Source organism: Trichoderma camerunense (genome assembly GCF_050948025.1).
Source record: "Trichoderma camerunense strain CBS 138272 chromosome Unknown V8C40scaffold_3, whole genome shotgun sequence".
Classification (NCBI taxonomy): domain Eukaryota; kingdom Fungi; phylum Ascomycota; class Sordariomycetes; order Hypocreales; family Hypocreaceae; genus Trichoderma; species Trichoderma camerunense.
Window position 1 is genome coordinate 1,125,328 of NW_028145367.1, and position 25,921 is coordinate 1,151,248.

Consider the following 25,921-nt stretch of genomic DNA (forward strand, 5'->3'; position numbering starts at 1 on the left):
ACTGTATTGTGTATTCACATGCCAAATTCTTCCTCTCTCATCGGCTGTACATGGGATTAAGTGTCAATTACGTGGATATCTATTCTTTGTATATATGACCATTTCACCACCTCACTGTCATGCGCCGGCTTATTCACGTCGGGAGATTGCAAGGAAATTGGCTCGTCGTTTGTTTTTGTTTTGCAACGAAATGTCATAATAGTACTTGCCAGAGGAGCCATGTCAAGTTTCGTTCCTGAGCAGTACCATCCATAGTAAGAAAGCCACTGTAACACCATCCCAATGAGACCATGAATTTTAGCCACCTTACTCCTTTGTCTTCTGAGTACCACGGAGCAGACCTGTCCTTCTGGCAGCAATAAGACCGGCCTTCTGTCCCTGTACGGCGTACCGTGAGATGGTAGAGGCCTTACCAATGTGCTGGTGGTTACCCTGTAATGGGGGTCAGTATCTGCTTGAGTCCGCCGAATCGACTTGGGAAAACTTACACCACCGTGAGGGTGGTCCACGGGGTTCATGGCAACACCACGAGTCTTGGGCCAGCTGTTACGCTTGACAGCGAACTTGTGCTTGGCACGAGAAGCCTCTGTAGCAATTGTTAGCATCCAGACCATTTCAACTCTTTCGCTATTGATTTTTTCATGCTGTTTTTCTCGCGAAAAAAAGATAAAAATCAAGGATCTGGGTTCCACATACTCAACAGAGGCTTGTCGGTACGACCACCACCGGCAACGATACCGATCATACCACGAGATCGGGAGTGGACGACCTTCTTGGCACCAGAGGGAAGCTTGATACGGGTCTTGCCCTCATCGGGGTTGTGGCCAACAATGGTGATGTAGCCACCAGAGTTACGGCCGAGAGTACCACGGTCGCCAATCTTCTCCTCGACGTTGGAGACAACGGTACCCTCGGGCATCTCACCGACGGGCAGGACGTTGCCGACGGTCAGAGCAGCGCGCTTTCCGGCGTAGATGAACTGGCCGGTGTACATGCCCTCGTTGGCGATGAAGGTCTCGGTGACCTGCTTGTACTTGTAAGGGTGGCGGAACTGGACCTTGGCGAGAGGAGCACCACGACCTAGACACACAAAGAAGCCCTTCGTTAGTTACAATTCGGCCCATGGATTCCCATCTATCGTCGGTTTCCAAGATGTTCGTTTCGGGGACTGACCAGGGTCGTGGATGATGTCCTTCACGATTCCGCGGACGTAGCCATGGCGCTCGGCGTAATCGAGGGTGCGGAACTTGGCGGGAGCCTTGTTCAGGCGGGTGTTGGCCGCTATTTTCCCAAATTGTTAGAAATCTCCAAACGCATCTTTCACCCAATGCCCAGGTATCTCGGAAGGCAGCTACTCACTGAAGATGGAGCCACGGCCTTTTCTCTGGTTGCGAATAACTCTACCCATGGTGACTCGACGTCGCTGGCTGCGATGTTACGGGTAGCTGCGAAGAGGATTGATGTCAGTGCTGGGCCACCGGCAGCGCGAGAAGTTGGTAACTTTACCTGAGTCCGGCCGCTTGGTGTTTTGACAAAGAGGCGCTCGCTTGCGCTTTCTGATAATTTTTTGTGTGCGGGACCTTTGCCGCACAAGAGGAACCCTGACCACGTGACTGAACTTTTCGGCATTGCGGATTGGCCAGCCCGGAAGTACTTTGTACCTCCACTTCTCCAAGGGTCCCAAAAGCGATGGACAAAAAAAAACTGGGACGCCAAAGTGCAATCAATTGCCGTGCATGGGCTTGATGGGCAAGCGGAGGACAGAAAAACCGAGACTGAGAAGATTACGAGCATCTGAACGTTATATTATACACCTATTCTTAAAGTATCTGCTGTTATATCTATATTTCTTTAGTAGCTGCTATTATATCTATATTTCTTTAGTAACTGCTATCTAACGTGCACACAAGGTATCTGCCCGCTTTCACTTATAACTGACAGCAGCCCTTTTTGCCTTTCTCGAACTCGCTTATCATTTTGTCGACCGCTTTCTTCCGTGCAGGGGACTTGAAGAACCCCACATTTCCTACTCCGTACCTTAATTCATCCAAGAGCAAAGACCCGAGTGGACGTGCCGTGAGATTGAGCGTCTGCCAAAGACATGAGACGCGCCAGATTGTGTGCGGAATGCCACTGAATCAACATGTTGCTAAGCATTTTTCACTGGGTGCATCCAATGCGAAGTCAGTTCTCTTGCTAACTCTGGGATATATCAACTTCTTATGCTCCTGCTATCATGCATTCTCGCCCATGTGAAAGAGCTCGACATGGGTCACCAGTCTTCCATCGTCGCTGAAGAATACTGCTCTCATTGATGAGCGTGCTTGTGAGGCATCGCTCCTAGAAGCGTTCATTCAGCGGCCTGCTCCGTACCCTGACAGATGGTGGTGCAGGGCTTTGATGCGGGGAGAGACTCGTAAATTCAAGCCGGATGGGAGTGATGGAACCCTGAGCCATGATTTTGAGGCCCCGACCTGTGCTGGATCTGAATTATGGGCGCTCGCGTTTAATTTGGACAGGCTGTCTCGGGCTGGCCATAGCTCTGCCTACTTTGGCTTTGGCCGCGTTCTGTGAGGGCCAGATGAGACGGGAGCTGTGGCATGCGCGGGCAATGGTTATGCCGAAATACGGCCTGGGTGTAAAGACAGGATGAACAAGTTAAACCCCTAAGAAGAGAGATTGAGCCCAGAGCGGCTTCTAATCTCTTCATTCACATTGCATTGTCTGGTTCGGTGACTGGTGACGACCACTTTGATAGCCGCCCGTGGCCTATCAGAACCGTAGCTACCTAGTGCATCCACATCTCTGTCGACAAACGACGTGCTTCTTTCACCTCCCTCCTTCACACTCGCAGCACTCGCATCGCAGATACCCAGCTTCAGCGCCATGGCTGCCGTAGAAGACGACTCCTCCGATCTCTCGTCTCTCTCGTCCTTGTCGCCTATCCCCTCGGATGCCGAGCTGGACGATCTCAGTGACGACGCGCCGACCGCAGCTAAATCGGGAATCCTAAAGTTCTTCCCCAAGTTATCAGAGCAGCCACCAAAGGAGCCCTCGCCGCCACCGCGCAAACGGTCGCCCTCGCCACCTCACGAATATGTCCTCGCCGACAATCCTGATATTGCAGTGCGTTTTGTTCCATTCACAAGCTCCGTTATTAGACCTTCAATGCTCGTCGCTTCTGTGTGGCGACAGGTCGCGTATACAGTGTCTAGTGACGCGAAATTTCGCGTGCAGACGTCATTGAGCTCAACTAACTAACAGCTGCAGTTCCTGGTGATGTTCCGAAGCCGCTTCAGCGACGCATTTCCCAAATCACTCGCACATTTCGGACCACAAGAATTGGAAAGAGACGTTGTCGAACCTATACCAGGCGATCGGGCGGAGCATTTTTTGTGCGCCGTCCTCGGACTTCTCCTGAACCGGAAGCAAGATGTCAAGTACGCTTAATCCGTCCCGTCCAACATTGTGAGCGCCTAGGCTAATACCTCTCTCCTCCTTTCAACTTACAGGGCAGGTCATTATGGCAGAGCTTTGGAGGATGCAATTGCATCTCATAAGAACCAATGGCCCTCTTCATGGGAGGACAAGAACCCCCTTGCTGGCGGCGCAACCTTTAGCTCCATGAACCCAACCGAAAGAGTGAGTACTATCTCTATCATCTACTGGCTTTCTTGATTTGTGAAAAAAGAAAAAGGGAAAAGAAAAACTTTGGAGTACATTAGACTGATGAAACGGTTCTCGCAGTTGAACCTTTTGCGCATTCTTGTTCTTTGGGCCATGGCATCGTCCGATACCCTCAAGGGCTTAATCAACCAATCCTACAAACAAAATCGACACGAGGACGACATTAATCAACCGCGCGCGGTTCAGCCATGGGGATCTGATGGAGACAAGCGCCGATATTTCTTGGTTGAGGGACAAGATGATACCGCCTTCCGTGTATACCGCGAGAGCAATCCTGCCGGCACTAACCGTACTTGGTGGAGCGTCGCTGGGAGCATTGAAGAGCTCAAGGCTCTCGCAGATAAGCTTGAGACAAAGGATGGAGGCCCCAAAGCCAGGAAGCTCAGCCAGAAGATTCTCCAGGCCATCCCCCGCTTCGAGGCAGGAGACGAGGTAACTAACACTGCCCGCCCACATTCGGTCAGAGCTGACAAAGAAGCAGAAACGAAAGCGGCGAGAGTATCGTCAGTTGCGCAAAGAACAATTCAAGCGCCCAGAGCCTGGATTTTCACTATACGAAGGCCGTACTCGCGGTAAGCGCATGAAGTACACGTACTCCGACGATGAAGACATATTCTCCGATTCAACTGGCTATAGGCGCTCAGCTCGCAATACTGGAACCAACACACCAGCGGAGACAGGCCCTGTCACTACATCCAGTGGTCGCACTGTTCGAGCTCCTCCCCGGCTCAATGTGACTACAGGAGAGGACCTCCCAAATGAGGTTCAAGGAGACACTGTCGAGGCTGCTACAGAGAGATCAGCTGGACGATCACGTAGGTCGGCAGCGGCGGATTCCGGGGCGAACAACTTCACAGATACGGACGATGGAGAAAGTGATGCTGAGTTTGGGGATGATGAAGATGATGTCGAGGCCCAGATTCCGGAAGAGTCTGAGGACGAGGACGAGTTCAAGGATGAGGCAATGGACGAAGATGACCTGGATGTGCAACCCGAAACGCTGGTCGTGAAGCTTTCAGTGACACCACCCAAGCTGAAAGGGGTTCTCACTCCGAGTGAGCGAGCAGCAAACCTGCTCCCCACCCCAAGCGAAGGAAAGCTGAAGGATGCACCAACCGGCCCGCCGGATACGCCTACCCCAGTCCAGCAAACGTTTGAAACGGGGGCAGCCGTGCCTATGTTCAGTGCGAAGACTCCCGAGAGACACAAGACCCCAGAAATCACAGATCAGCAGGCAAAAATCCAATCCTCTATCGCCTCAGCTGCCCCAGCAACCTCATTGGCATTCAGAGGTAGCCCTGAAAAGCAACCAGCGCAGCTAGTGCCTGGAACTTTGAAGATCATCAGCCATGAATGAGGCGCGCTGGTATGGCTCAGCAACTAATGTTTCATCTTGGGAGTTATGGTTAATTAAGCGGTGGACGGTCCGATAAATTTATTAGTGTACTATCAGTTTGAACCAACGGATCTAGAAACGGGGAAATGAAAATTAGGAACAATAGGGTCGCTCTCAAAATCTCACAAGAGGGCTTGCGACCTGAACTATGAGGCGCGAATACGGGTTGTTTTTACGGATGTGAAAAAGGGGGAACTAGAAGCCATATGATATTGCTTTCATTTACAAGTTAGACAAAAGGACGGAATCTTTTCCTATCCGGCAAGATAGTAATACATACTCACGGCTGGAGTGTTTGCATTTATTTCAAACCAACCGCGATGTTTCTTTACACCCGTCTCTTATTAGGCGCGGGCAGTTTCCAATTATTCACTCCATACCACCACCTCCTCAGGCGAATGCCTATTGAGTCACCGTGCACTCTGGCATTCTTGTTCCAATGCTGCCATCCAACCAAGGCCAAGTTGAGCAGGACACCTTGCGCCAATGGCATCAATACCTGTTTCCCCTGTTAGCTATGAGTCATCGGAGCTTTGCAGGGAAGTCGTAAGCTACCTGATCCCTAGCTGTAATGAGTAATACTTTCCACCAAGTATCGGCTGAGGCGATGCTGTGGAGATAGCTCTGCTCGAATCGCAGGTCTGGAAGGGGTGGGAGGTTGTAGTGCTTCTTTGGAGGACGCAAGACGCTGTACGGGATATCATCGTCGTCGTTGTCGATATCACTGCGTCTCGCGCTGTGGAAATCCACCAGCTGCCTCTTGTCGGCGGCGGTTGATGGCGCAAGGTCTTGTCGAGGGTCGGGATGTCTTCTGATATGGCCAGCCTGGATGGTGCTGCCGAGCTCGGTGGGGAGAGACGACGCCATGGTGAGGGATTGAAGAGCCCTGCGTAAGGCTCCCAAGAAAGACGCAACTGGCTCGTCTGACTTTCGCCGCCTCTAGGCTCCAATCCGCGTCCTGGTTCAAGCGCGTGCCGGGATATTCAGCAGATGTCGCCGTGAATCACTTCCAAGCCTCGTCCTGGGATCGTTCAACTCGCGGGTTTTGCCGGGCGGTGAACCGACGGATGGGCGATGACCACAACCCAGCCTCAGCGAGTACCTTAGGCTGTGACGTCGAGTGCTTACTAAGGTAAGATGAACACCTTGAGACTCCGCCTTGGGCTCTCAAGGTGACTTGTCGGCCCGCCCGTTTTAGGCGGCTTGTGGCGGATCTCTTGGCCCAAAACCCGCTGCGTTTAGCAGTTCTGGGGGCTGCGTAGCGCCAGCCATTGGGGTAGGGTAAAATTCCACAACCCAAACCCAACTCTCCTCCAACAAACAAACGCTGCTCCCTTCGACTAGCCAGTGTCACGCTCTCACGCGCCGGCGCTCTCGATCAAGGACTTGTTTAGCGGTGGGATAATTCTTTCTTTTTTCTTTTTTCTAGAGAAGGGCCTCTTTTACCCTCCTTCAACATGAGTGATCCTCAGGCCGGTGAGGCGGAGAAGAACGTGAGTCTAAGAAAAAAAAATTAAAAGGCGAAAAATACCTGAAAATATTTTTGGCCCCTGATTTGCCCCTCCTTCCTTGCTGCCCCGCGCTGGCATCAAGAACACCGAGTATACAGCAGCAATGCCTAACACGACTGCGAATAGATCGAGATCTGGAAGATCAAGAAGTTGATCAAGCGCCTCGAGGCCGCCCGCGGAAATGGAACCTCTATGATTTCCCTCATTATCCGTACGTGACGAACCCGGCAGACCGCCCTCGCGACCACCCGATCAACGATGCTAACCCTGACGCAGCTCCCAAGGATCAGGTGTCGCGTATTGCCAAGATGTTGGCTGAAGAATACGTACGAAATAACCCTCATTAGCTACTTTGGTCTTTTCACGAGCAGTTTGCTGACAGCCCCGCAGGGTACTGCCTCCAACATCAAGTCCCGTGTCAACCGACAGTCCGTCTTGTCCGCCATTACCTCGACCCAGCAGCGTCTTAAGCTGTACAACAAGGTTCCTCCGAATGGCTTGGTCGTGTACTGTGGTGAAATCTTGACCTCGGAAGGAAAAGAACGCAAGGTCAACATTGACTTTGAACCCTTCAAGCCCATCAACACTTCGCTGTACCTCTGCGACAACAAATTCCACACCGAGGCCTTGGCCGAGCTGCTCGAGTCCGACCAGAAGTTTGGCTTCATTATCATGGATGGTAACGGCGCATTGTTCGGTACTCTCAGTGGAAACACCCGTGAAATCGTTCACAAGTTCTCCGTCGATCTGCCCAAGAAGCACGGACGTGGTGGTCAATCCGCTCTGCGTTTCGCCCGTCTTCGTGAGGAAAAGCGTCACAACTACGTCCGCAAAGTCGCCGAGTTGGCTGTGCAGAACTTCATCACTGCCGACAAGGTCAACGTTGCCGGTCTCATTCTTGCTGGTTCCGCCGATTTCAAGAACGACCTTAACGCCTCCGACATGTTCGACAACCGTCTGGCGGTCAAGGTTATCAAGGTTGTTGATGTCTCTTACGGTGGTGAGAACGGTTTCAACCAGGCCATTGAGCTGTCCTCCGAGACTCTTGGAAACGTCAAGTTCATCCAGGAGAAGAAGCTGATTGGCAAGTACTTTGAGGAAATCAGCCAGGATACTGGCAAGGTCTGCTACGGTATCGACGATACTCTGAAGGCATTGGAGCTTGGTGCCGTTGAGACTCTCATCATCTTTGAGAACCTTGAAATCACTCGCTGGATTCTCAAGGATAGCGAGGGTGCTGAGATTATCTTGCACACAACCAAGCAACAGGAACAAAGCAGCCGAGAGAAGTTCCTGGACAAGGCCACTGGCCAAGAGATGGATATTGTTTCTCAGGAATCATTCCTTGAGTGGATTGCTGAGCACTACAAGGACTTTGGTACCGCCCTTGAATTCGTGTCTGACCGATCGACTGAGGGCAACCAGTTTGTCAAGGGTTTCGGTGGTATTGGCGGCATTTTGCGCTACAAGGTCAACTTTGAACAGTTGGCAGATCTCGAGGATGACGATGATGACTACTACGACGGTAAGAGCACTTGATTCACAACTGAATCTCTACAACAACGGAGGCTAACTTGAAGGAAAGATTGACCAACCGATTCCCTCGTGGAGAACGAGGGATCCACTCAAGTTAACCCGTCCGCGCACGACGACAATGACGCGCCTCGCGACCTGTCCGGGTCAGGAGATGCCGCGCCGTTGTCATTTGCTCAAAGGCGCTTGATGCGAAATGCTGGTCAACTGCCCTTTCATCAGGCCCACCAGACGTCGCGACCAAGCCCGCTTCGCGCGGCCATGACGGCCACTTGAGTTTCATCATCAAAGGAAAGAGGGTAAGCATTTCATGCACGCAAATATGCGCTCCTCCTACACGTCCTCAGACTAAATCCGGCTTGTGTTAGGTGTCGTCTGCATAGCTGGGACCGGCGTGATTGAATGGGGTAGATGCTGAGAGTCGCCTTCAGACAAGAGGAATATTCGTGCTTACGTGTCCTTACCGTCAAATACTAGAGGTGAACGCGTGGCCTTGGTTTAAAAGTTGGCATTCCGGTTTGCCTACAGACCAGTTTCAAATATTAGAAAGCTAGTTTGCAGGACAAGTAGCAAGGAATAGAAATTTGACGCTCCTTTTTGATAGAAGACAATCAACGTTCGAAAATGTGGAGGCCGCGATACTTTTACGATCCTTTGTCCTCCCCGCAAAAAGCCCCAAAAGGGAAGTAAAAGAACGCCCTCCCAATGCACCGCCTTCCAGGTAGCTTTGCCAAAGCACACACAGCTATACGATGAAACCTATGGCTGAGGGCGGAATACGGAGTACGGAGTACAGATACACGTAAATGTTCCGGCGCAGGCGTATGAATACGTCATCAGGGTCGCGGTGTTATCGATAACGGTCACTGCTGGTGAAGCTGGTCATTTCGCTGACCCCACAAGTAATAGCATAGCACCCATGCAACTGGGGGGCCTCGATACTGTACGACGACCTCCTAACTTGTACAGAGCAAACACAGCCGGCTTGCGCCTCTCCAAGCGGCTTCAAATAACCGCGGCCTCTTATTATAAACAAACGCCGCTCTCAATGTTGCAATCCAGATAACAATATTATATCGTCACCATGCCAGAAGCAGCTGGCACTGCGGCGGCCGCGCCGAAACCCGCAGATCGTGCTGTTCCTGTGACGCTCAACGAAGCGGTCCTCGATTCGCCAACTTTCCGCGCAACCGCTACTCACTTTGCCGACCAGGTTGACGCCGTTGAGAAATGGCTCAATGGCTATGTCGCCTCGACACAGAAGCTCATGAGCGGGCTTCTTTCTCTCGAAGATACCATCAACAACTACCTCTCCAAGACGACACCTTTCCCCGACAACGTCATCGACAACGACTATACCCTGCTAGCTCTCAAGCGCACCAGCGAAGGCACGCGAGAGCTATGGACGCAATTACTCAACACTCAGAAACGGATGGAAACAGCCGTCATCGAGCCCATTCGCTCGTTTCTCACGGGGGAACTGCGAAACTTTAAGGAGATAAGGAGAAGCTTGGAGCAGACTCAGAAAGCCTACGACACGACTCTCGCCCGTTATACATCTCAGTCGAAAACAAAGGAGCCCTCTGCCCTCCGCGAGGATGCCTTCTCCGTATACGAGAATCGAAAGTCATACATCCAAGCCGCCATGGATTACTGCCAGCTGGCGCCCCAACTCCGCTTCTCTCTGGATCAACTGCTTGTTAAGGTCTGCTGTGATATATGGAAGGAGATGAACCGGGGCCGCGATGCAGCCGCGAGTGCTACCCGATGGAGCCGAGAGCTGGATCGTGTCCGGGGTTGGGCCAAGGAAATGGAACTGTCAGATAACGTCTTCAGACGGGAGATGCAGAACGCGAGAAAGGACATTAGCGATGCGACTTTTGAGGGGTTCAAGCCTTCTCGAGAACTGGAAGACTATAGCACCTCAACCGTAGCCTTCCTGGGCTCACGCGGACCTGTTAGCGTACGCCCAACCGACGAGGGCGCCGCAATTACTGAGATACAAGGCTGGTTGTTTTTGCGAGTTGCTAGCGGCAAGCCAGTCAGATACAACTGGGTTCGGCGGTGGTACTACTGCCGAGATGGCGTGTTTGGATGGCTCACCCCTGGACCGCAAGGAGTTCTACAAGGAGATGAAATTGGTGTGCTACTTTGTAACGTCAAGCCGGCCGCCGGCGAGGAACGACGGTTTTGTTTCGAACTAAAGACGAAAAGCCGCAGCATGTTGATGCAAGCTGAGACGCAGAAAGAGCTGATGGACTGGCTGGAGGTTTTTGAAGTAACAAAAAAGAAAGCATTCGAGGCCACCATGGACAGAGACAACAGCGCCCTGACCGGTGGCATCGACCCAGCATTCTCAATTTGCCCCCCAAGCATCCCGGAGTTTTCAGCCAAGAGCGTCGATGCGCAAATGGGCTCATCGGACGACACTGTATCAAGCACCGATCGTACAGCCAACCTGGCTATTCCAGGGGCAGAAGGTGGCGCATCCGCACGACAGAGTATCGATCCTAACGGGACCTTGTCTCGTCGATCAATATCTGCGCTTGGGCGAGACCTAGCGCGAGAGGAGGGCGAGAGCGGTCGAGAACACGCAGCGAGGATCATCCAGAAGCTTGACCTTCACCGCAAAGCGACGTTCGGCGCCAGCCCCGAGCCCACGTTGACGACGTCTAGCTCATCCGGAGGCCTGTCCAGCATGATTTCTGGGAATCAAAGCTCCCAGCTCGTAGGAAACTCTTCATCTCTTACATCTTCAGGTCAGGCCAAGTTTACGGGCGTTGCGCTTCCGCTGTTGGACAACAAGCCAGGCACACTCGCCCCTCCTACTCTGGCCCGCCCTCCGACTATTACGAGCTTGAGCCGCACCGCTGTGCTCATCGCCGGAGAACGAGGCCATGTCTTGGAAGGCAAGAGACTTCCTACATCAGTCGTAGCCAACTACTGGGGTAGCAATGTTTGGGGCAACATGAATTCAGAGCCAGCTGTGGCAACCCGGCTTGACGACGACGATCCCATCGGTGTTGTGGTTTCTGAAGGATCCCAGACACCACTCGGTGAAGCAGTACAGGCGAAGAAGGCCAGCGAGTCTCTACCAGCCGGCTACCCTGCCGAGTTGAGAATCCAGCATGCACAGTTTAGGCTTTTATTCCCCAACGCACCACCAGAAGAGAGACTGGTGCTTGTTTTCCGAGCAGCTTGGTCGAGCTCGCTGGAACGGGGTTCCGAAAGCGAACTCCTTGCCGGTGATGGCAGAATCTACGTGACAGCAGAGAATATGTACTTCTACGGCCAGCAGCTGGGTTTGGTCACAGCCTATAGTATCCACCTGGACATCATCACCGAGGTGACTGCTGCCTCTGGCAGGGATTGCGACTTCATCTTCCTGCATCTGGGCCAAGAGCTCAACGACACAGGATACACAAGGATCACCGTCAAGGTATTCCTTGACGACCTGAAGTTGCTCCACGCTCGTCTTAATCTCCTAGTGGACAACCTGCAGGCGGAAGAGCCGCTGGATACTCTGGGAATCATTAGCGCCTTGGTCAACATTGATAAGCATGAATACGAGAAACCGAGCCCAAGCGCCGAGAGCTGGGAGGAGATATCTTCAACCACACCGATGGACAACGGCACAGCTTTGGGAGGACCGGTAGAGCGGAGTGCTAGCCCCTTGCCGCGCCTAATAGCTCCAGTTTCTGGACAGAAGCTGCCGCCGAAACTGAACCTACCAAAACATGAAGTTATTTACGAGCCGGATGACATGAAGGAGATGGCGGCTGAAAGGCATTTCGAAATTAGTGCAAAGGCATGCTTCCATGTCCTGTTTGGAGACAAGAGCTTTGTGTTCCCCAAGCTCTACTTTGAGCACCGTGCGAAGCAGATTGCTCAGGGGCCATGGTCGGCGGGAAGTGACAAGGAGCCGATGAAGCGTGAGTTTCACTTTAAGATAGACTACGTCGACGTCTTTGGCCGGTCGCGGACGGCAGACATACGGGATTTCCAGACAATCGACGTGTTTAACGATCACGTCACGTATGTGGTTACGCATACGAGAACTGCGTGGCACCTCCCTCATTCACAATTCTTCAAGCTGGTGACCAAGGTCGTCATCACATATGTGGCCAAGTCCAAGTGTAAGCTGGCGTTTTACGTCCGCGTCGACTGGTCAAAATCACCGCCTCTGTCGAAGAGTCTAGTAGAACGCCAGGCTCTCCGTGATGCAGTAAGCGATGCCGAGGAGCTGGCAGAGCTTGCCACGGACCAGGTTCATAAGCTGGGCTCGAGAAGTCGCACCAACAGAGCCATACAGGTATACGGCCAGGTAGGGCACCAGACACAGATGGTGGTCTTCTCACCCGCGCCAACCGACGCGAGGAAGAGGCAGGCTATCAAGCCTCGCACGCTCACTGCTATGTTGTTCGAGACGGTCCGGTCTCTTGGCGAGAGTGTCGTCTCATCCGTGATATTGTGGATCATTGCGGTGTTGAAGAAGGTATTCGACGTTGTGACGGCACATCGGCTTATTCTGTTGCTCCTGGGACTGAGCATAGCTACCAACCTGATGCTCTCGTCAACAGAGTCATTGACTTGGTGGCAGGAGCGGCGAGCAGCGAACTTTATGCGCAGAGTTGGCGTGTCGCCGAACCACATGATGAGCAAGGCAATCTATCTTGCGGATCTGCATGAAGCTTCCGGCGCCGACAATGATGAGCCGCCTTTCCCTCAGAACAGCACGTGTTTCAGCACGTTCAGGGAGCTCTTGGATACGACAAGTATGGATTCTCCGTGGGAGGAAGCGGGAGCGTCGCTGTCTCTGCCATCAAGCCGGGCAACGGCACGACGGCTGCGGAGAACACGACAGAGGCTGGGGATGTATCGACACGATTTGCTTGTAGCGATGAGGGTCGTCAACAGCGTTGAGCGGGAAATGCTGCAGTCAGAGTGGGAAAACTGGCTGGATAATGAAAAGTCTCTCTGCGATAATCTCGAGGAGATGCTACACGACGACAAGAGTAGGAGCAACGGTAAGGACAAGACAGGCGATTCGTCGTCGCAAAAGGCCGCGGGTTCAATCCCGCCGGAACGGAGGAGGGCTCTCGAGGCATGGCGTAATGACTACTGTGGAAGTTGTCGGAGCGATCATGCATCTGCGGTGCAGGCGAGAAGGCTGTCGAACCTATAACAGCCAGAATCAGGTCGGGTGCGGTCGAACATTGCATAGAGGGTGTTGGGAGCAAAGCGATTGTCTGGCTGGCTGGTTAGCTGGCTGGGTTGATGGATTAATTGCTTGATTAAGTGAATTGATTGTTTTGTTTTATTGTTGGTTGTGTTTTGAGGATACCAGGCATTACTACGTCTTGGGCAGGATTCTAGCTTGTTTTGTCTCCCTCTTTTACTTATTCTTCAGTATGTTTCTTTGACATTCTTTATATATAGATAGCATGGGTATATAAGCATACATTGCACATACTCTATTCGGTGGCCGCAGATGTGAAATACAAATCATTGGAATCATATGCTATAACATGAGATATCGGTAGTCCGGAGGAGCCGGTCAGGAGTCGGTGGAGTCGGAGGTGCGAAGTCCGATTTCGATCGGAGAGGAACAACAGCCGGCGCGACTCAGCAAGAGGCCGCGAATTGACTTCTACTCTTTGCAATCAATGATGATAACCAGACTATTAATAGCCTTTTTTGGAATTGAATGAGCCTGAGATTACTCTAGCTCTGCAGATCCAGAGCACTGCTCACAAGATAGGCATTGCGTGTCGATAATTCATCATTGACTTTCTCGCCTACCCTGGAATATGACGCTGGATTACGGCAGCATTTGAAACAGGCTGGAAACGGCAATGTTCAGACGCCGCTAGTCGTGACTCTGCTGTGACGTCAAGATAATTGGCCGGGGACGCAACAGCTAAGCCCGCTAAGCCCCCCCGGACGACCGCTGGAGGGACAAAGGAATGGCCTGAGCGCTCGCTGCAAACCCGCTGGAAGCTTCGCCAGTTAGTGGGTTCCACAGGCTTCCCTCGGCTTCAATGCCAGTCCGGGCGAGGCTTATCGAAATGCACTACGAAACCCAATCCATCGTTGCTCGAGTACTTGCTTGTAATATCTACCAAGTTTGTTTGGTGCCTTTTTCTCTTCTCGCCCAAACTTCCTCCCTTCATAATCTCACTGTGATTTGCTTTTGCGTTGTAGTTTTTGTCGTGCTTTTTCTTGCTCTTCGTGCTTCATCATAACCTTTTATCACACACTCACGCCATGGCGCCCCATCACGAGCCGTTGCGGGCACTGGGGCCGATCGAGTGGGACGAGGTGCCGGTCGACGACCTCAAGCCGTTTATGAACGAAGCCTTCGTTGATGCGCAGACCGTCGTCGAGTCGGTGCCGTCTCCAACTACGGCCACTGCGACGGGAGCAGGAGCGGCATCAGCGGCGGCGGTTTTCGAACAGGCCGAGATATCATATTCGCAGCGCCAGCCCGGGTCGTCACTGGCCATGGCCCAGCAGCTGCGAAAGGAGTGGAAGGAGATCAAGATGAATGCCAAAGACAATCCGCTCAATATCAGCGTCTGGAAGCTTGCCGCAAAGGATGGCAAGGGGGCGTGGTTTGCTAGACGAAGTCTTCACCATGGGTTGACGTATGATAACTGGAAGACGGGTCTCGAGAAGGAGTTTCCGGAGACACTCAAAATACAAGGCTCGCCGGGCAGCGGAAACATTCGAGGTGTTGGTGCAGATAGGCATGTTGAAAGTCAGCAAGTTGAGGGTTCGGGACACTTGAGTGGTGAGTACATCGCCCCGTGATTTGCTTGTGGTTGAACTGTTTGGGTGTATATGACTAACACGCATCTCTCTACAGTGTTCCAATTATCGGCGCAATTCCCTGGTCCTACGGCCCCGAGAGACTTCATCACACTTCTCCTTACAACCGACTTTGAGTATAAGCCAGCAGACCAAGAGCGACCTCTGCGGCAGCACGTTATCGTATCAAAACCATGCCTTCACGACGAGTGTCCTCCCCGATCGGGAATAATCCGCGGATCGTACGAATCCGTCGAGATGATTCGGGAGGTGCCCGTCGACAGCGACCCTCTTGCGTCTAAAACATCATTGGTTTCGACAGACCAGAGCTCTGAAGAAGTTCGGAGCTCTAGTTCGGAATCACGCGACCACCAGTCCATGGCCGTTGAATGGATAATGATAACACGAAGCGACCCAGGCGGCAGCGTGCCGCGCTTCATGGTGGAAAAGGGCACGCCCCCGGGCATTGTTGGAGATGCTAGCAAGTTTGTCAAGTGGGTAACGGCCATCTCGCTTCTCGACTCTAAGAGCGTCGAGAGCCTTGGAAAGCCGGGAAGTCCTGGCACACTTGCCGAGGCGGAGACACCGCGTGAAACTGGTAGCCCGCGGGTGCTTCCTATGCACAAACCTCACCCCAGCGGCGATTTCAAGAAGAGAGACGCAGAGATTGAAGCAGCGAGGAGAGAATCAGTGCAGAGTATCCCCAGTAGTAACGGTATATACGGCATCATAAGCGGAGTCTTTGAGGCGGCATCTTCTGTCGTTGCCAGTGGACTACGGCAGCTGGGAACCCCTGAAGAGAGTCAGACCAGCCTGACAGATCTGGAATCTAGGGCTGCTGCTGAGGAGCACGAAACAGATGCCGACTTGTCCGAACTAAGTGAGACATCATCCATACGTACATTTAGATCCGCCCTCGAAAGATCTATGACTGAAGAGAACCGGGCTCGAAGTATCGCGGGGAGCAATTCAGATGAGTCAAAAACTCAAGGAAAGCAGCTGCTAGAAAAAGAACTTAAGAAACTCGAAGAGAAGCGGCGGAAACTTGATGAAAAGACGGCTCATATGCAGCAACGCTTAGAGAGCAAGCGACGCGGCGGCAAGGAGAAGGACGAAGCAGTGGTGGCCAAGATGCGTGAGAAGCACGAGAAGGAGATCGCCAAGCAAGAAGCAAAATACAGGAAAGAACTGCAAAAGCTGGAAGACAAGCGCGTGCACGAGGAGCGCAAGGCGGAGGCCCGCAGGCGGAAAGCCGCGGAGCGAGAAGAGAAGATGAACCTGACAATGGAGCTGGAGAAGACGCGGGCGGAGAGAGACGTGGCGCTGAAACGGGTCGAGATCCTTCAGACGCAGGTCGGCCAGCTTCAGTCGCAGAATACAATGTTGACGGCGAAGCTGGGGCGGTTAGGGGGGTTTGATAGGGCAGCCTCCGCGTCTTCTAAGGGTTCAGGGGTGGAGAGCACCAAGTCGACATGAGAGTGGTTATACACAGGAAAAAATGTGAACTATGTTAAAGGGGCTTGCGGATATTTCTCATTAGGATGATGGATCTTGCATGGTACTGGGTGTTTTTTTGTGACTATACAAAGATGTTGAAGCTTGTATTTTTTTTCTTTTTCTTTTTTCTTTTGGCCAGGGAGGAGTTGGAGTGTTCTATTTTATACATTTATAGCGAATCAGGGTCAGGATGGGAATTCATGGGACTCGGATAAAATGGCTATTTGCTTTACATGGAGACAGTTCTTTCTTAGCTTTACTTAATTTCATTATACAACTGTTAAATCCTTATTCTTTAGTCTATTTTCCCCTCTCTAATTATCCTCTAATGGTTGTACAAGCAATTTTGAAACCCGATCATGCTCTGGCAACCTCAACAACTCTTTGACATCATCAACAGCCTGGCGCAACTTCTCAGTGCCGTAACCTTTTTTCAATGCCACAGCTCCCCGAAGAATGCTTGTACCAATGGCGAAGACGTGAGGATTAGATGCCCAGCCAAGAGGACCGTCCTCTTGCTTAATCAGCTGCTGCATCTGCGCCAGGCCATCGCAAATCCACTCGTCAAGCTTGCCGAGTATCTTGGCGTCTTCTGGGCTCTTCTCATCCCATGCTATGTTCTGGAAGACGGCAGCCCAGCGATTGGCTTCGCGAACCTCGTCTATAAACAGATTCTGCTCTTCTACTGCAAACAAAGAGTCGTCAGACTTCAGAGCTGCATCTAGTTGGGCTCCAGGAGAATTCCACGGCTGATCAACTGCTATAGAGGCACGATGGCCGGTAATGCGACTAGCAACGATGGTTTTAAACTCAGCGCTACTACCAAAGTGCTGGGCGAACCATTGAAGAAGACGACCGGAGGCTTCGAGAGGAGCTAGATTCTGGCCGAGAATGCTTCTTGCTGCGGCGGATCCGGCCTCGCGTACTTCATCGTCATCATCATTTATGGCATCATAGAGGGCTACGATGACAGGGAGGTATTCTTCACTGGTGCAGGATGTTCCCATTACACTGAAGAATGAGCAAAGAGATTCAGCTGCCGCAAAGCGAGTGTCAAAACTCTGTCAATAAGTTAGCATCTTTATTCAGTCTTCAAGGTCGATGGAAAAGGAAGAAGTCAGTAGATTGGAACTGACCTTGTCGTCTGATCCTGCATCAGCTACCATTTCGCCCCAACTCCGAAGAGCCGACGTCGAAAGGCGTTTGGTGTGATTCATAGCGGCTACTATGCAGCCGCTGGCTCTCACAATGGCATTGGAGAGAGATGGGTTCAGTGGGCGCTGGGGTAGTATCGTCCACAGGTCCATCAGAGAGGCTATAGGCAGGGAGCCGAGCTTGCCCTCTGTAATGAGTTGATTTATCAACTCTACCAGGTTTTCAATAGCCACCACCTGAGGCTCCATGAAGCAAGTTCTGAGACAAACATCAATGTACAGATCGCACAGGGCAATTCTGATGTGGTCAGGGGATGAGGCCGAATGCCACAGTTTCTGTATCGACTCCAGAGCTGCCACCATCGTGTCGGCGCCAATGCGGCTCTCACGAAGTAAAGCTTTAACCTGCCCGACGGGCTCTTTGGTTTGAGACAAGGAAAGTATTCTACTTATAATACTTTGAGCTTTGAGCAACGCAGAGCCGTTTGTTGTGGGTACCAAGACTTTGGGTGGCTGTAAGGGCTGAGATTTGGAGATTTGGGACATCCATATCATATTGATAACTTCCAGATACGCAGCTATGATGTCTGGGCAGTCAACATATATGCTATCAATGTGGCTTGACTCAAGGAATGCCGTCAACTCAGGTAAATCAGCTATAGATTGGTCAGTTAAAATCACAAACTTGAAAAGCTTTGCAAGGTTTGCATACCTATGAGGCGATCTGGTGCTACTTCACTAAACCTCTCAACAAGAAACTTTAGTGAGAGGAGAACTCCGTGTACATGATTCTGTCTGTTGACGGTCTTGTCATTCAACGACTTGTGAATCGAATCTTGAACAACGCCAAGCCATTTGTCGTGCAGCAAGCAGGAACACAGTGTCCTGGCAGCGATTTCTCGTACATGCCATACAGGGCTCAATAGATATGCAGCGACATGAATCTGAATTTCGTCTCGAAGGAGATCGGGGGGCCCTGCTCGACGGATGATGTCCAAGGCTGGGAAAACTGACTCGGCAGACGACGTGGCATTTGCTGAGGTCACCATCTTGTGACCAGATTTAAGGAGACTTTCCAACACTGTTGGAAGGTTAGGGTATCGGTGGTATGGAATCCTGTTGGCCTTTCCGTCCCAACCAGCTTCAATCATCGCCTTGCTCTCCTGTGACCCGAAGAGGCTATCGATCAAGCTGCGAAGGAAGATCAAGCCACAGTTCCGAATCGCCCAGACCTCTGACCTGAGTCCGCTAGCCGCCAGTTCAAGGCACTGGGGAAGATATTTCTCAGATTTATTCCCCATAGATGTCAGTAGCGAGTTTTTGAAGATGTCTTTGAGACAGTTGTAAGCATGGACTTGAGGCAGATTGGATCCATCTGTTTCTACCACGTGGGCCTCAATACTCGCCATTTCGATGAGTCTGGCCATTGCGTCCTCGAATGATGGGTCAGCTGCATTTGCCGAGAGAATACCCGTCATCATCGAGGGGATTCCAGCAGATCTTCGAGTTGTAGATCTTTGAGTGAAGATTTCGTTCAAGGTGCCCTTTAACAAGCCAGACATTAACATAACTATCTCATAGAGAGAAATAGTAGATGATTGGGATACTAACCTTGTACCATACGTTGAGTAGAGATACCTCGCCCTCAATGGGATCCAAATGCTTGGTCAACTGGCAGCAAGTCGCAAATGTTGCAGCTACGGTTGTGAATGCACCACGATGCCTCAAATTGGCTAGCTGTTCGAATGCCAGATTTCCAATGGTCTCAAACGCTTTCCGAGATGGAGTAATAAGCCCCTCTCGAGAGCGGTTTCTCATACTCAGCGCAATCGTCCGCATTAGATTGCTGAACTGAAGTTAGCCCAAGAGATCCGCAATAGGCATTACCGAAAGCAACTAACCTTGACTCGTGAATGGCACGGAAGCTGTAACTCAAGAGACCCTTCGTATCAAGACCTTCAGTATCTTCCATTTCCTCAGGCAGATGCCCCTCAGGGGAATCGTCGCAAAGGACATCGCGAACAGCTTTCCACACTCGTTCACAGCAATCAATCATCCTGTCCTGCAGCGCAGAAGCAGAGTCCCCCTCGGATTTTGACAGCTTCTTTTCAGAAACGGCCTGCCAAGTGAAGCACAGCGAAGCAAAGGTACTGTGCAGCGGCTGCTCTAGAACAGCCTGCCCCAAGTCTGCTTCAGCTCTTGATACCTTGTGATCTAGTGTATCAACAAGTTTTGAAAGAAGACTCAGTCGTTCATCTTCTGTGTCCAAGAACTTATAGAGCAGTTGCGAGGCTCTAGCAACACCATCAGAATGATCAGCTCTGGCAGTACGAATTGACACCTTTTCAGCTCGATGTAGTAATTCTTCAAGTTCTCCCGAAGGCCTTTGGGTCGCTTTTGTAGAGTAAAGGGTGAATTTTCCGTATCTGCTATCAGCAAAAAGCTGGGCTAGTGCAAGTGAGGCGGTATCCCGAACGTCATCGAACGGATCCATTACTAGATCAGCGAGGGCTCGAAGCCACTTCCCATCAAAATAGTCGAAAAACAGCTGCTGATCTTCTGGCGTCTCCCAAGTCTTTGAACTATCTCCTTCCATGCGGAGTATAGAGATCAAGCTCTTAAGGGATGTAATATGTCGTTGGTAAGAAGCTGTAGGAGACAGTTCGTCACATAAGAATCCTAGATACCAGTGTAAGAATTTCTCATGGTACTCCAAGCAGTACACCAGCTCAGATTCTGGCCATGAAATTATATTAGTGCGGTACAGCGCTTGTTGGCCAGCGGCAGATGCCACATCCTTGGAAGCGTTTTTTCGAGCCTTTGCTCTTGCTCGCGGGATACTTTTCTTCAATATCGAGATTGCGCCCCGTACTCTCTTAAACATGTCCCTTACACGGGCACAGACATCTACACGGAATTTGGCATCAGGATCAGCAAAATAAGTGGCCAAATGCTTCTTGAGTAAGTCCAGGGTGGTAGCAGAGTATGGTCGTGTCGTTGATGGTGAGCTTATAAGAAGACTAAGGGCTGACGTTCGGACCTCGTGAGAAGGGTGTGTTAACACGCTCTCGAGGGCATTTTCTCGGAGTGTAATGGATGAGTTGTCTTCGTTCGATTGATCGCTGCCAAGATCTAATTTTCGTCAGTATCGATTTGTAGCAAGGCGAAGGGGTTTATTCTTTACAGGGTTCCTCAACAAGACCAACTTTCTTTCCAGTCTCTAAAGCAGCTAAAGTAAGAAGTGCACTTGCGTCGAAATCCTCATTGGCGGGCGCAACCGTTGAACTAGACTCATGCTGATTCACTTTCTGTAAAAATTTCAGACCTTCTGGCCTGTCGACCTTGAAGAGCGGAAGGAATATATAATTTTTGAAGTTTTCCAAAAGACTTGGCTCTTGTGCCAGAAACTCGAGCAGCCAGCGATGCCATGTGTCTATACTCAAGCCTGTAGAGTCTTCATGGCCTCTTTTCCTCAGGGCACGACACAAGCTCACTATGAACTTTCCGGCGGCAGGACAGATAAAGTGCAGCCTCGTCCACTGCAGCAACTCCGTTGTGAAGACGCTCCATATCTCGATATCAGCAGCCTGAGATAGCTCCTGATGGTAGGAGAGATGAGTGGCTTTGACGTCATCCAGGTTGAAAACTCCCTTGGCAAGAAAGTAATCCAGAGTCTTTAGGGCCGATTTAGCTACAGGCTTGGTCGAGCGGCCGATTACAATCGAGACTAGATTGTCCAAGAGCAAATCTCGTATGACTAGTGCCGCTCCTTTGTCAGGATTTCTCCGGAGAAGCTGTGCTATCAGGTCTAGAACAAGTCTCATTGATCGATGATGATCAAACTCATTCCAATCGATGTAGAAATCGTAAAGCCGCAAAGCTACATCTTGGGAAAACGCCCATAGCTGAAGCGGCTCTGACTCAGACTTGGAAACTCGTTCTACAAAGCCACAAAGCCTCACACAGGCATTGCCCGAGACCGATCTAGGCTGGGCAGCTTCTCCTAGGATCGTATCGAAGATGTTTGTGGCATAACTACATACAACTTAGCAAGCTACATACAGAGTGAACAGTTTGGTGAACTCGCACCTCTGTTGGCTTCCCACATCTTGTTCTTCAAGCCACTTCATCACCGGAGTCGGGTTACCGAGCAGATCAACATGCTCCGGGATGAGTCGACCCGGCATGATGGGCGAAAGTTTTTGTCCACTGAGTCACACCGAATGAACGCAAACTTTGCGAAGAAGATGCCGCTGTTCTCGACACCAAATAATTCCACTCTAATACATGGACTTAGCCTTTTCGCCCTCGGTCTTTCTTAATCATGGCACCCGTTTAAGTTTCATCCTCAGTCAACAGATAGTTTTGAGGCTGCACGTGGCTGAGCACGTGAGAAAAATTTGCCCTTTCGCACCAGCCCCACAGCGAAATCCCGCTCCACAGGAGTTAGATAAAAATCGTCGAGGCCCCCCATACTTCTCGATTCCGGAAACATCAACAACAACCCCACGTCCTGATTACCATTAGATACGATTGTTCTATTGGGAGACTGCCAAAATGTCTAAGATTTCAGTCGGTATGTCTTCACCTTGGAGAGTCGCTCATGTTCATCCATCCCCATCGATGGATGAGATGACTCACTACGACTCGATGACAATTTTTGCACCGTGCTGACCGCCCGCACAGCCAACGTCCGGACTCAAGTCGGAGAGCTCCTTGAGTACTCCAACGAGACCAAGAAGCGCAACTTCCTCGAGACCGTCGAGCTCCAGATCGGCCTCAAGAACTATGACCCCCAGCGTGACAAGCGTTTCTCTGGCACCATCCGCCTGCCTTCCATCCCCCGCCCCAACATGGCCATCTGGTATGACCCCGACACTCCCGACGACGAAAAAAAATCGAAGCTGGAGTACTGACTCGAAAATTTTGTAGCATCCTCGGTGACCAGCACGATCTCGATCGTGCCAAGCACGGTGGTGTTGACGCCATGTCGGCTGATGACTTGAAGAAGCTGAACAAGAACAAGAAGCTCATCAAGAAGCTTGCTCGCAAGTACGATGCCTTCATTGCTTCCGAAGCTCTCATCAAGCAGATTCCCCGTCTCCTGGGTCCTGGTCTCTCCAAGGCCGGAAAGTTCCCTACTCCCGTCTCCCACGCTGATGACCTGACTGGCAAGATCAACGAGGTCAAGTCCACCATCAAGTTCCAGCTCAAGAAGGTTCTCTGCATGGGTGTCGCCGTCGGCAACGTCGGTATGGAGCAGGAGCAGCTTGTTGGCAACATCATGCTTGCCATCAACTACCTGGTCTCTCTCTTGAAGAAGGGCTGGCAGAACGTTGGAAGCCTTACCATCAAGGCTTCCATGTCTCCTCCCAAGCGCCTCTACTAAACTGGTCGTGGCACTTCTTGGCTCTGTTTGAGGCATCAAGTAATAATAATTATGCACGCCGTGTGGGATACCATAGTTTAAGTCTCAAACAATAATAAGGGCCTTTTTTTTTTTTACTTCGAAATTTCCTAGTGACTGTACAATCTTGATCGTAGTTATGATTGTGAGTGTTGTGATTCTATGATATGACAGTATTCATATTAAGCCTAGCACACTCAAAGGTCATACATGATTTCTAATGCTTTTTACTTTATTCATATTATTTCTTTAAATAAGATTATGCCGGGGATGCTAGCTCTATAACCCACAGCTTTTAGTAACTCGCCAGGCAACAAGCCCTCGACGGCCAATGACTCTAGACAGGGTATTCCAGACTCCGTCATCTCCAAAATCTAAATCATCCAAGTTAAGATGGTTCCTGTAACGCCACACTTCTCGGAATCGCAATCCTTCTAGCCCCTTGTTGGGAAGATAAGGGTCCAGCCAAGTGGCTGATGCAGGCGCGATTAAGTAAGTCCCGTTCTTCTCTTTTAAATACTCCGTATTGCGTCGGTCTGCAGGAGTATCACAGGTAGCCAACTCGGCCAGCTGTTCCAACAAAACCTCGCCCTTGATCCCCATGACATCCTTGGTGGTCAAAACTTCATTCTTGCCGTTGAGGAGCCAGATCGGAGGAGGATATGTTTTCCACCATATGGCGTTTGTGGCGTCGGGTTGTTTGCTCATGAATACTTGCCCAGGGACAATACCACCCTGATGATACGTCCCCATAAGCACACCAAAGAAGAGATTGAATATCACCCAAATCGCGGTCCATATTCGAAGAAGAGCTCGACTTTTTGGCAACTGCACAGATGATAAGATGAGTGGTACAGCCGGAAGAAGAAACCGCGCTTCCTGATGTTTAATGAAAGACAGGACGGCAATTCCAGAAACAGCTGACCATAGCCTCAGGGATACATGAGGTCGTAAGAACAGTAACGCAGCTGCAGGCCCAATGAGCTGCGGTAAGTTTCCGAGGAGGTGTTGGTACCAGGGGTGTAATCCATGAAGAGCCAGATTTTCAGGGTTCGAATTATATACCAGGTTGTTTAGAGGGGTGATGACTGGGTTGGCGATGAGATCAGACCAACCGATAGGACCTGGAGTGTAGAAAGCGGTGTCGATGGCAATGGCAATTAAAGCAGTAGTAAGGGCAGCCAAAACCAGGGCCGCCAACGAAAAAAGACTAGATAAGTTAATACTTGTCGTCTAAAAGGTATGCATAGGATCGGGACGCACTTCTTCGCAAAATGGCGCATCAACGTAAGTCCAGGTAGTATTAGAAAAGCTGGGAAAGTAACGCGGTTGAAGAGGCCAAACACAACAACCATGCCCAGGACCACTGAGGACAAGATCGAGGACTGTTGCCGATGATGTGTTAGCATGAGATCGAGAGGATAAACATATACGCAGGATAGACAGCTGTGAAGCTTACATGAGGAGCCAGGATGCGCTGTATCAATACCAAGCTCCACAAGACCGCCAAGGTCTCAATCGAGTTGGAGAATGTATGAGTTTGAAAAGTCCAGGTTACATAGGACGACGCCACGAGAAGACCAGCAATGCGGTGGTGGCGAGTTGAGGCGATTTGCTCCTGGAGAGCCCAATCTTCCAGCACAAAGCTCAACAGAAACATGAGACACCTCAACGTCCAGAAGACGGCAATAGGGGGGACATCGCCATCTTGCCCGTTACCAATCCAAAGCCAGCGGAGCAAAAGCATGGGCAGGCCATAGACAGGCCATAGCGGAAAGACACTCCGAATCGGGGTTTCGCTAGTGAATTCCCATGTATGCCGGACAGGGTAACTAAAGATCTGGCCTGTATATAGCAGATATTCGATTAGCCACTGAGAATAATTACATAACAAGCTCAGCTTTGAGTAAATCAGAAGCCCGTAATAAATCCCTCTAGATATCATCTAACTGGCTGCATGAACTCCAAAACCCGAGGCTTCCTTGAAAGGTGCTCAAATATTACACGACGCCCGGATACGTACCAGCAATCACTTCCGGCCCTTGAAAGTTCTCATCAGGGTGAAGATAACTGGGGGACAGAGCAAAATAGAGTCTGATGAGAACTAGGAGAAGATAAGTACGCCGCCACATCTTATTCTGGCTGACTGCTTAGAAGAAGGTGTTGGTGGAGCAAGCATGAGCGAAAGAAAAGGCCGATGGCGAGAAAAAAGACATGAGCAAATCGGGAAAGCTGTGGTGCGCGCTTGCTGGCAGACTGGCTGAGAAGAAAAAAAGGAGAAACCCGCCGAGAGCTGAGAATTACGAGCAGTGTGGTAGTACCATAACAATAGGGGAAAGTTGATTAGAATCTTCTAGGCGTGATAGGGACAAAGAAGGGAGGCTGCAGACGAGGCTTCAAACGCAAAGCGACAAGACAAAAAGCTATGCTGCGAGCTTCTATAAACAGCGAAGAAAAAGAAAAGGGCGTAGGTTGTCGAAAGAAGGAACCAAGAAGTGAAGCAACTTTGCCAAACGCGTGGAGAGTCTAAGACGCGCCAGAGGGCTGTTGAGAAATGCTGCTAAAATGGAACAGGTGGTCAGACGAGGCTGATGACCTGCTGGCTGAGACCTGAAGGGTGTGTGTGCCTTGACATGAGAATAAGGGGCATGACCTCATTTTTCCTTCCCTAAGCCGGCAATGCTGCTTTCGTAATCACGGCTTTTGGCCAGTGAACAAAGGCGACGGGCCACCTAAAGTGTTTCAGCGGTATTAATGGTCGTCAATGCGTCAAAGCGCAGCATGAAAGAACAATCTCTGTCTCTCTTTCTGTCTCTCTCTCTTTTCTTTTTTCCATGCTCACCATCATCGTAATCACGTGAAAAGACAACAGACGCACGGCACTTATTGTAAAGGCGCTTTGCAGCCTTCTTTAGCGCCGGTGGAT

General features: G+C 50.9%; 8 protein-coding genes across 8 annotated transcripts; 4 read left to right on the top strand and 4 right to left on the bottom strand.

The window, feature by feature from the left end:
- Positions 1 to 31: 31 nt before the first annotated feature.
- On the bottom strand, positions 32 to 1,537 carry V8C40DRAFT_235588 (60S ribosomal protein uL2). Its single transcript, XM_083213876.1, has 6 exons — positions 1,507 to 1,537; positions 1,360 to 1,445; positions 1,174 to 1,281; positions 697 to 1,080; positions 489 to 586; positions 32 to 432 (listed from the first exon to the last, which is right to left on the bottom strand). The coding sequence occupies exons 2-6, from the start codon at positions 1,406 to 1,408 to the stop codon at positions 307 to 309; spliced, it is 765 nt and encodes a 254-aa protein (XP_083077023.1). The 5' UTR covers positions 1,409 to 1,445; positions 1,507 to 1,537; the 3' UTR covers positions 32 to 306.
- A 1,166-nt stretch (positions 1,538 to 2,703) lies between these two features.
- Positions 2,704 to 5,402, top strand: V8C40DRAFT_235592 (WHIM1 domain-containing protein). The gene is made up of 5 exons (XM_083213877.1): positions 2,704 to 3,126; positions 3,271 to 3,440; positions 3,513 to 3,642; positions 3,748 to 4,119; positions 4,169 to 5,402. The coding sequence occupies exons 1-5, from the start codon at positions 2,887 to 2,889 to the stop codon at positions 5,042 to 5,044; spliced, it is 1,788 nt and encodes a 595-aa protein (XP_083077024.1). The 5' UTR covers positions 2,704 to 2,886; the 3' UTR covers positions 5,045 to 5,402.
- V8C40DRAFT_235595 (DUF1770 domain-containing protein) lies at positions 5,252 to 6,561 on the bottom strand. Its single transcript, XM_083213878.1, has 2 exons — positions 5,639 to 6,561; positions 5,252 to 5,582 (listed from the first exon to the last, which is right to left on the bottom strand). Exons 1-2 carry the CDS (start codon positions 5,948 to 5,950, stop codon positions 5,412 to 5,414), a joined length of 483 nt encoding a protein of 160 aa, XP_083077025.1. The 5' UTR covers positions 5,951 to 6,561; the 3' UTR covers positions 5,252 to 5,411.
- Positions 6,318 to 8,752, top strand: V8C40DRAFT_235596 (translation termination factor eRF1). The gene is made up of 5 exons (XM_083213879.1): positions 6,318 to 6,576; positions 6,721 to 6,805; positions 6,871 to 6,920; positions 6,985 to 8,426; positions 8,496 to 8,752. The coding sequence occupies exons 1-4, from the start codon at positions 6,541 to 6,543 to the stop codon at positions 8,131 to 8,133; spliced, it is 1,320 nt and encodes a 439-aa protein (XP_083077026.1). The 5' UTR covers positions 6,318 to 6,540; the 3' UTR covers positions 8,134 to 8,426; positions 8,496 to 8,752.
- A 459-nt stretch (positions 8,753 to 9,211) lies between these two features.
- V8C40DRAFT_272986 (uncharacterized protein) lies at positions 9,212 to 16,413 on the top strand (the record flags this gene model as incomplete). Its single annotated transcript, XM_083220419.1, has 4 exons — positions 9,212 to 13,299; positions 13,671 to 13,713; positions 14,413 to 14,920; positions 14,996 to 16,413. The coding sequence occupies 4 exons, from the start codon at positions 9,212 to 9,214 to the stop codon at positions 16,411 to 16,413; spliced, it is 6,057 nt and encodes a 2,018-aa protein (XP_083077027.1).
- Positions 16,414 to 16,580: 167 nt separating this feature from the next.
- On the bottom strand, positions 16,581 to 21,914 carry V8C40DRAFT_141383 (tRNA methylation protein TRM732 domain-containing protein). The gene is made up of 7 exons (XM_083211209.1): positions 21,678 to 21,914; positions 20,773 to 21,623; positions 19,490 to 20,720; positions 19,200 to 19,434; positions 18,301 to 19,132; positions 17,571 to 18,244; positions 16,581 to 17,495 (listed from the first exon to the last, which is right to left on the bottom strand). Exons 1-7 carry the CDS (start codon positions 21,773 to 21,775, stop codon positions 16,749 to 16,751), a joined length of 4,668 nt encoding a protein of 1,555 aa, XP_083077028.1. The 5' UTR covers positions 21,776 to 21,914; the 3' UTR covers positions 16,581 to 16,748.
- Positions 21,915 to 22,026: 112 nt separating this feature from the next.
- V8C40DRAFT_235605 (60S ribosomal protein uL1) lies at positions 22,027 to 23,093 on the top strand. Its single transcript, XM_083213880.1, has 3 exons — positions 22,027 to 22,164; positions 22,275 to 22,452; positions 22,521 to 23,093. The coding sequence occupies exons 1-3, from the start codon at positions 22,146 to 22,148 to the stop codon at positions 22,975 to 22,977; spliced, it is 654 nt and encodes a 217-aa protein (XP_083077029.1). The 5' UTR covers positions 22,027 to 22,145; the 3' UTR covers positions 22,978 to 23,093.
- Positions 23,094 to 23,209: 116 nt separating this feature from the next.
- Positions 23,210 to 25,451, bottom strand: V8C40DRAFT_235607 (glycosylphosphatidylinositol-alpha 1,2 mannosyltransferase). The gene is made up of 4 exons (XM_083213881.1): positions 25,019 to 25,451; positions 24,455 to 24,840; positions 24,259 to 24,380; positions 23,210 to 24,205 (listed from the first exon to the last, which is right to left on the bottom strand). Exons 1-4 carry the CDS (start codon positions 25,125 to 25,127, stop codon positions 23,275 to 23,277), a joined length of 1,548 nt encoding a protein of 515 aa, XP_083077030.1. The 5' UTR covers positions 25,128 to 25,451; the 3' UTR covers positions 23,210 to 23,274.
- Between the last annotated feature and the right edge of the window lie 470 nt (positions 25,452 to 25,921).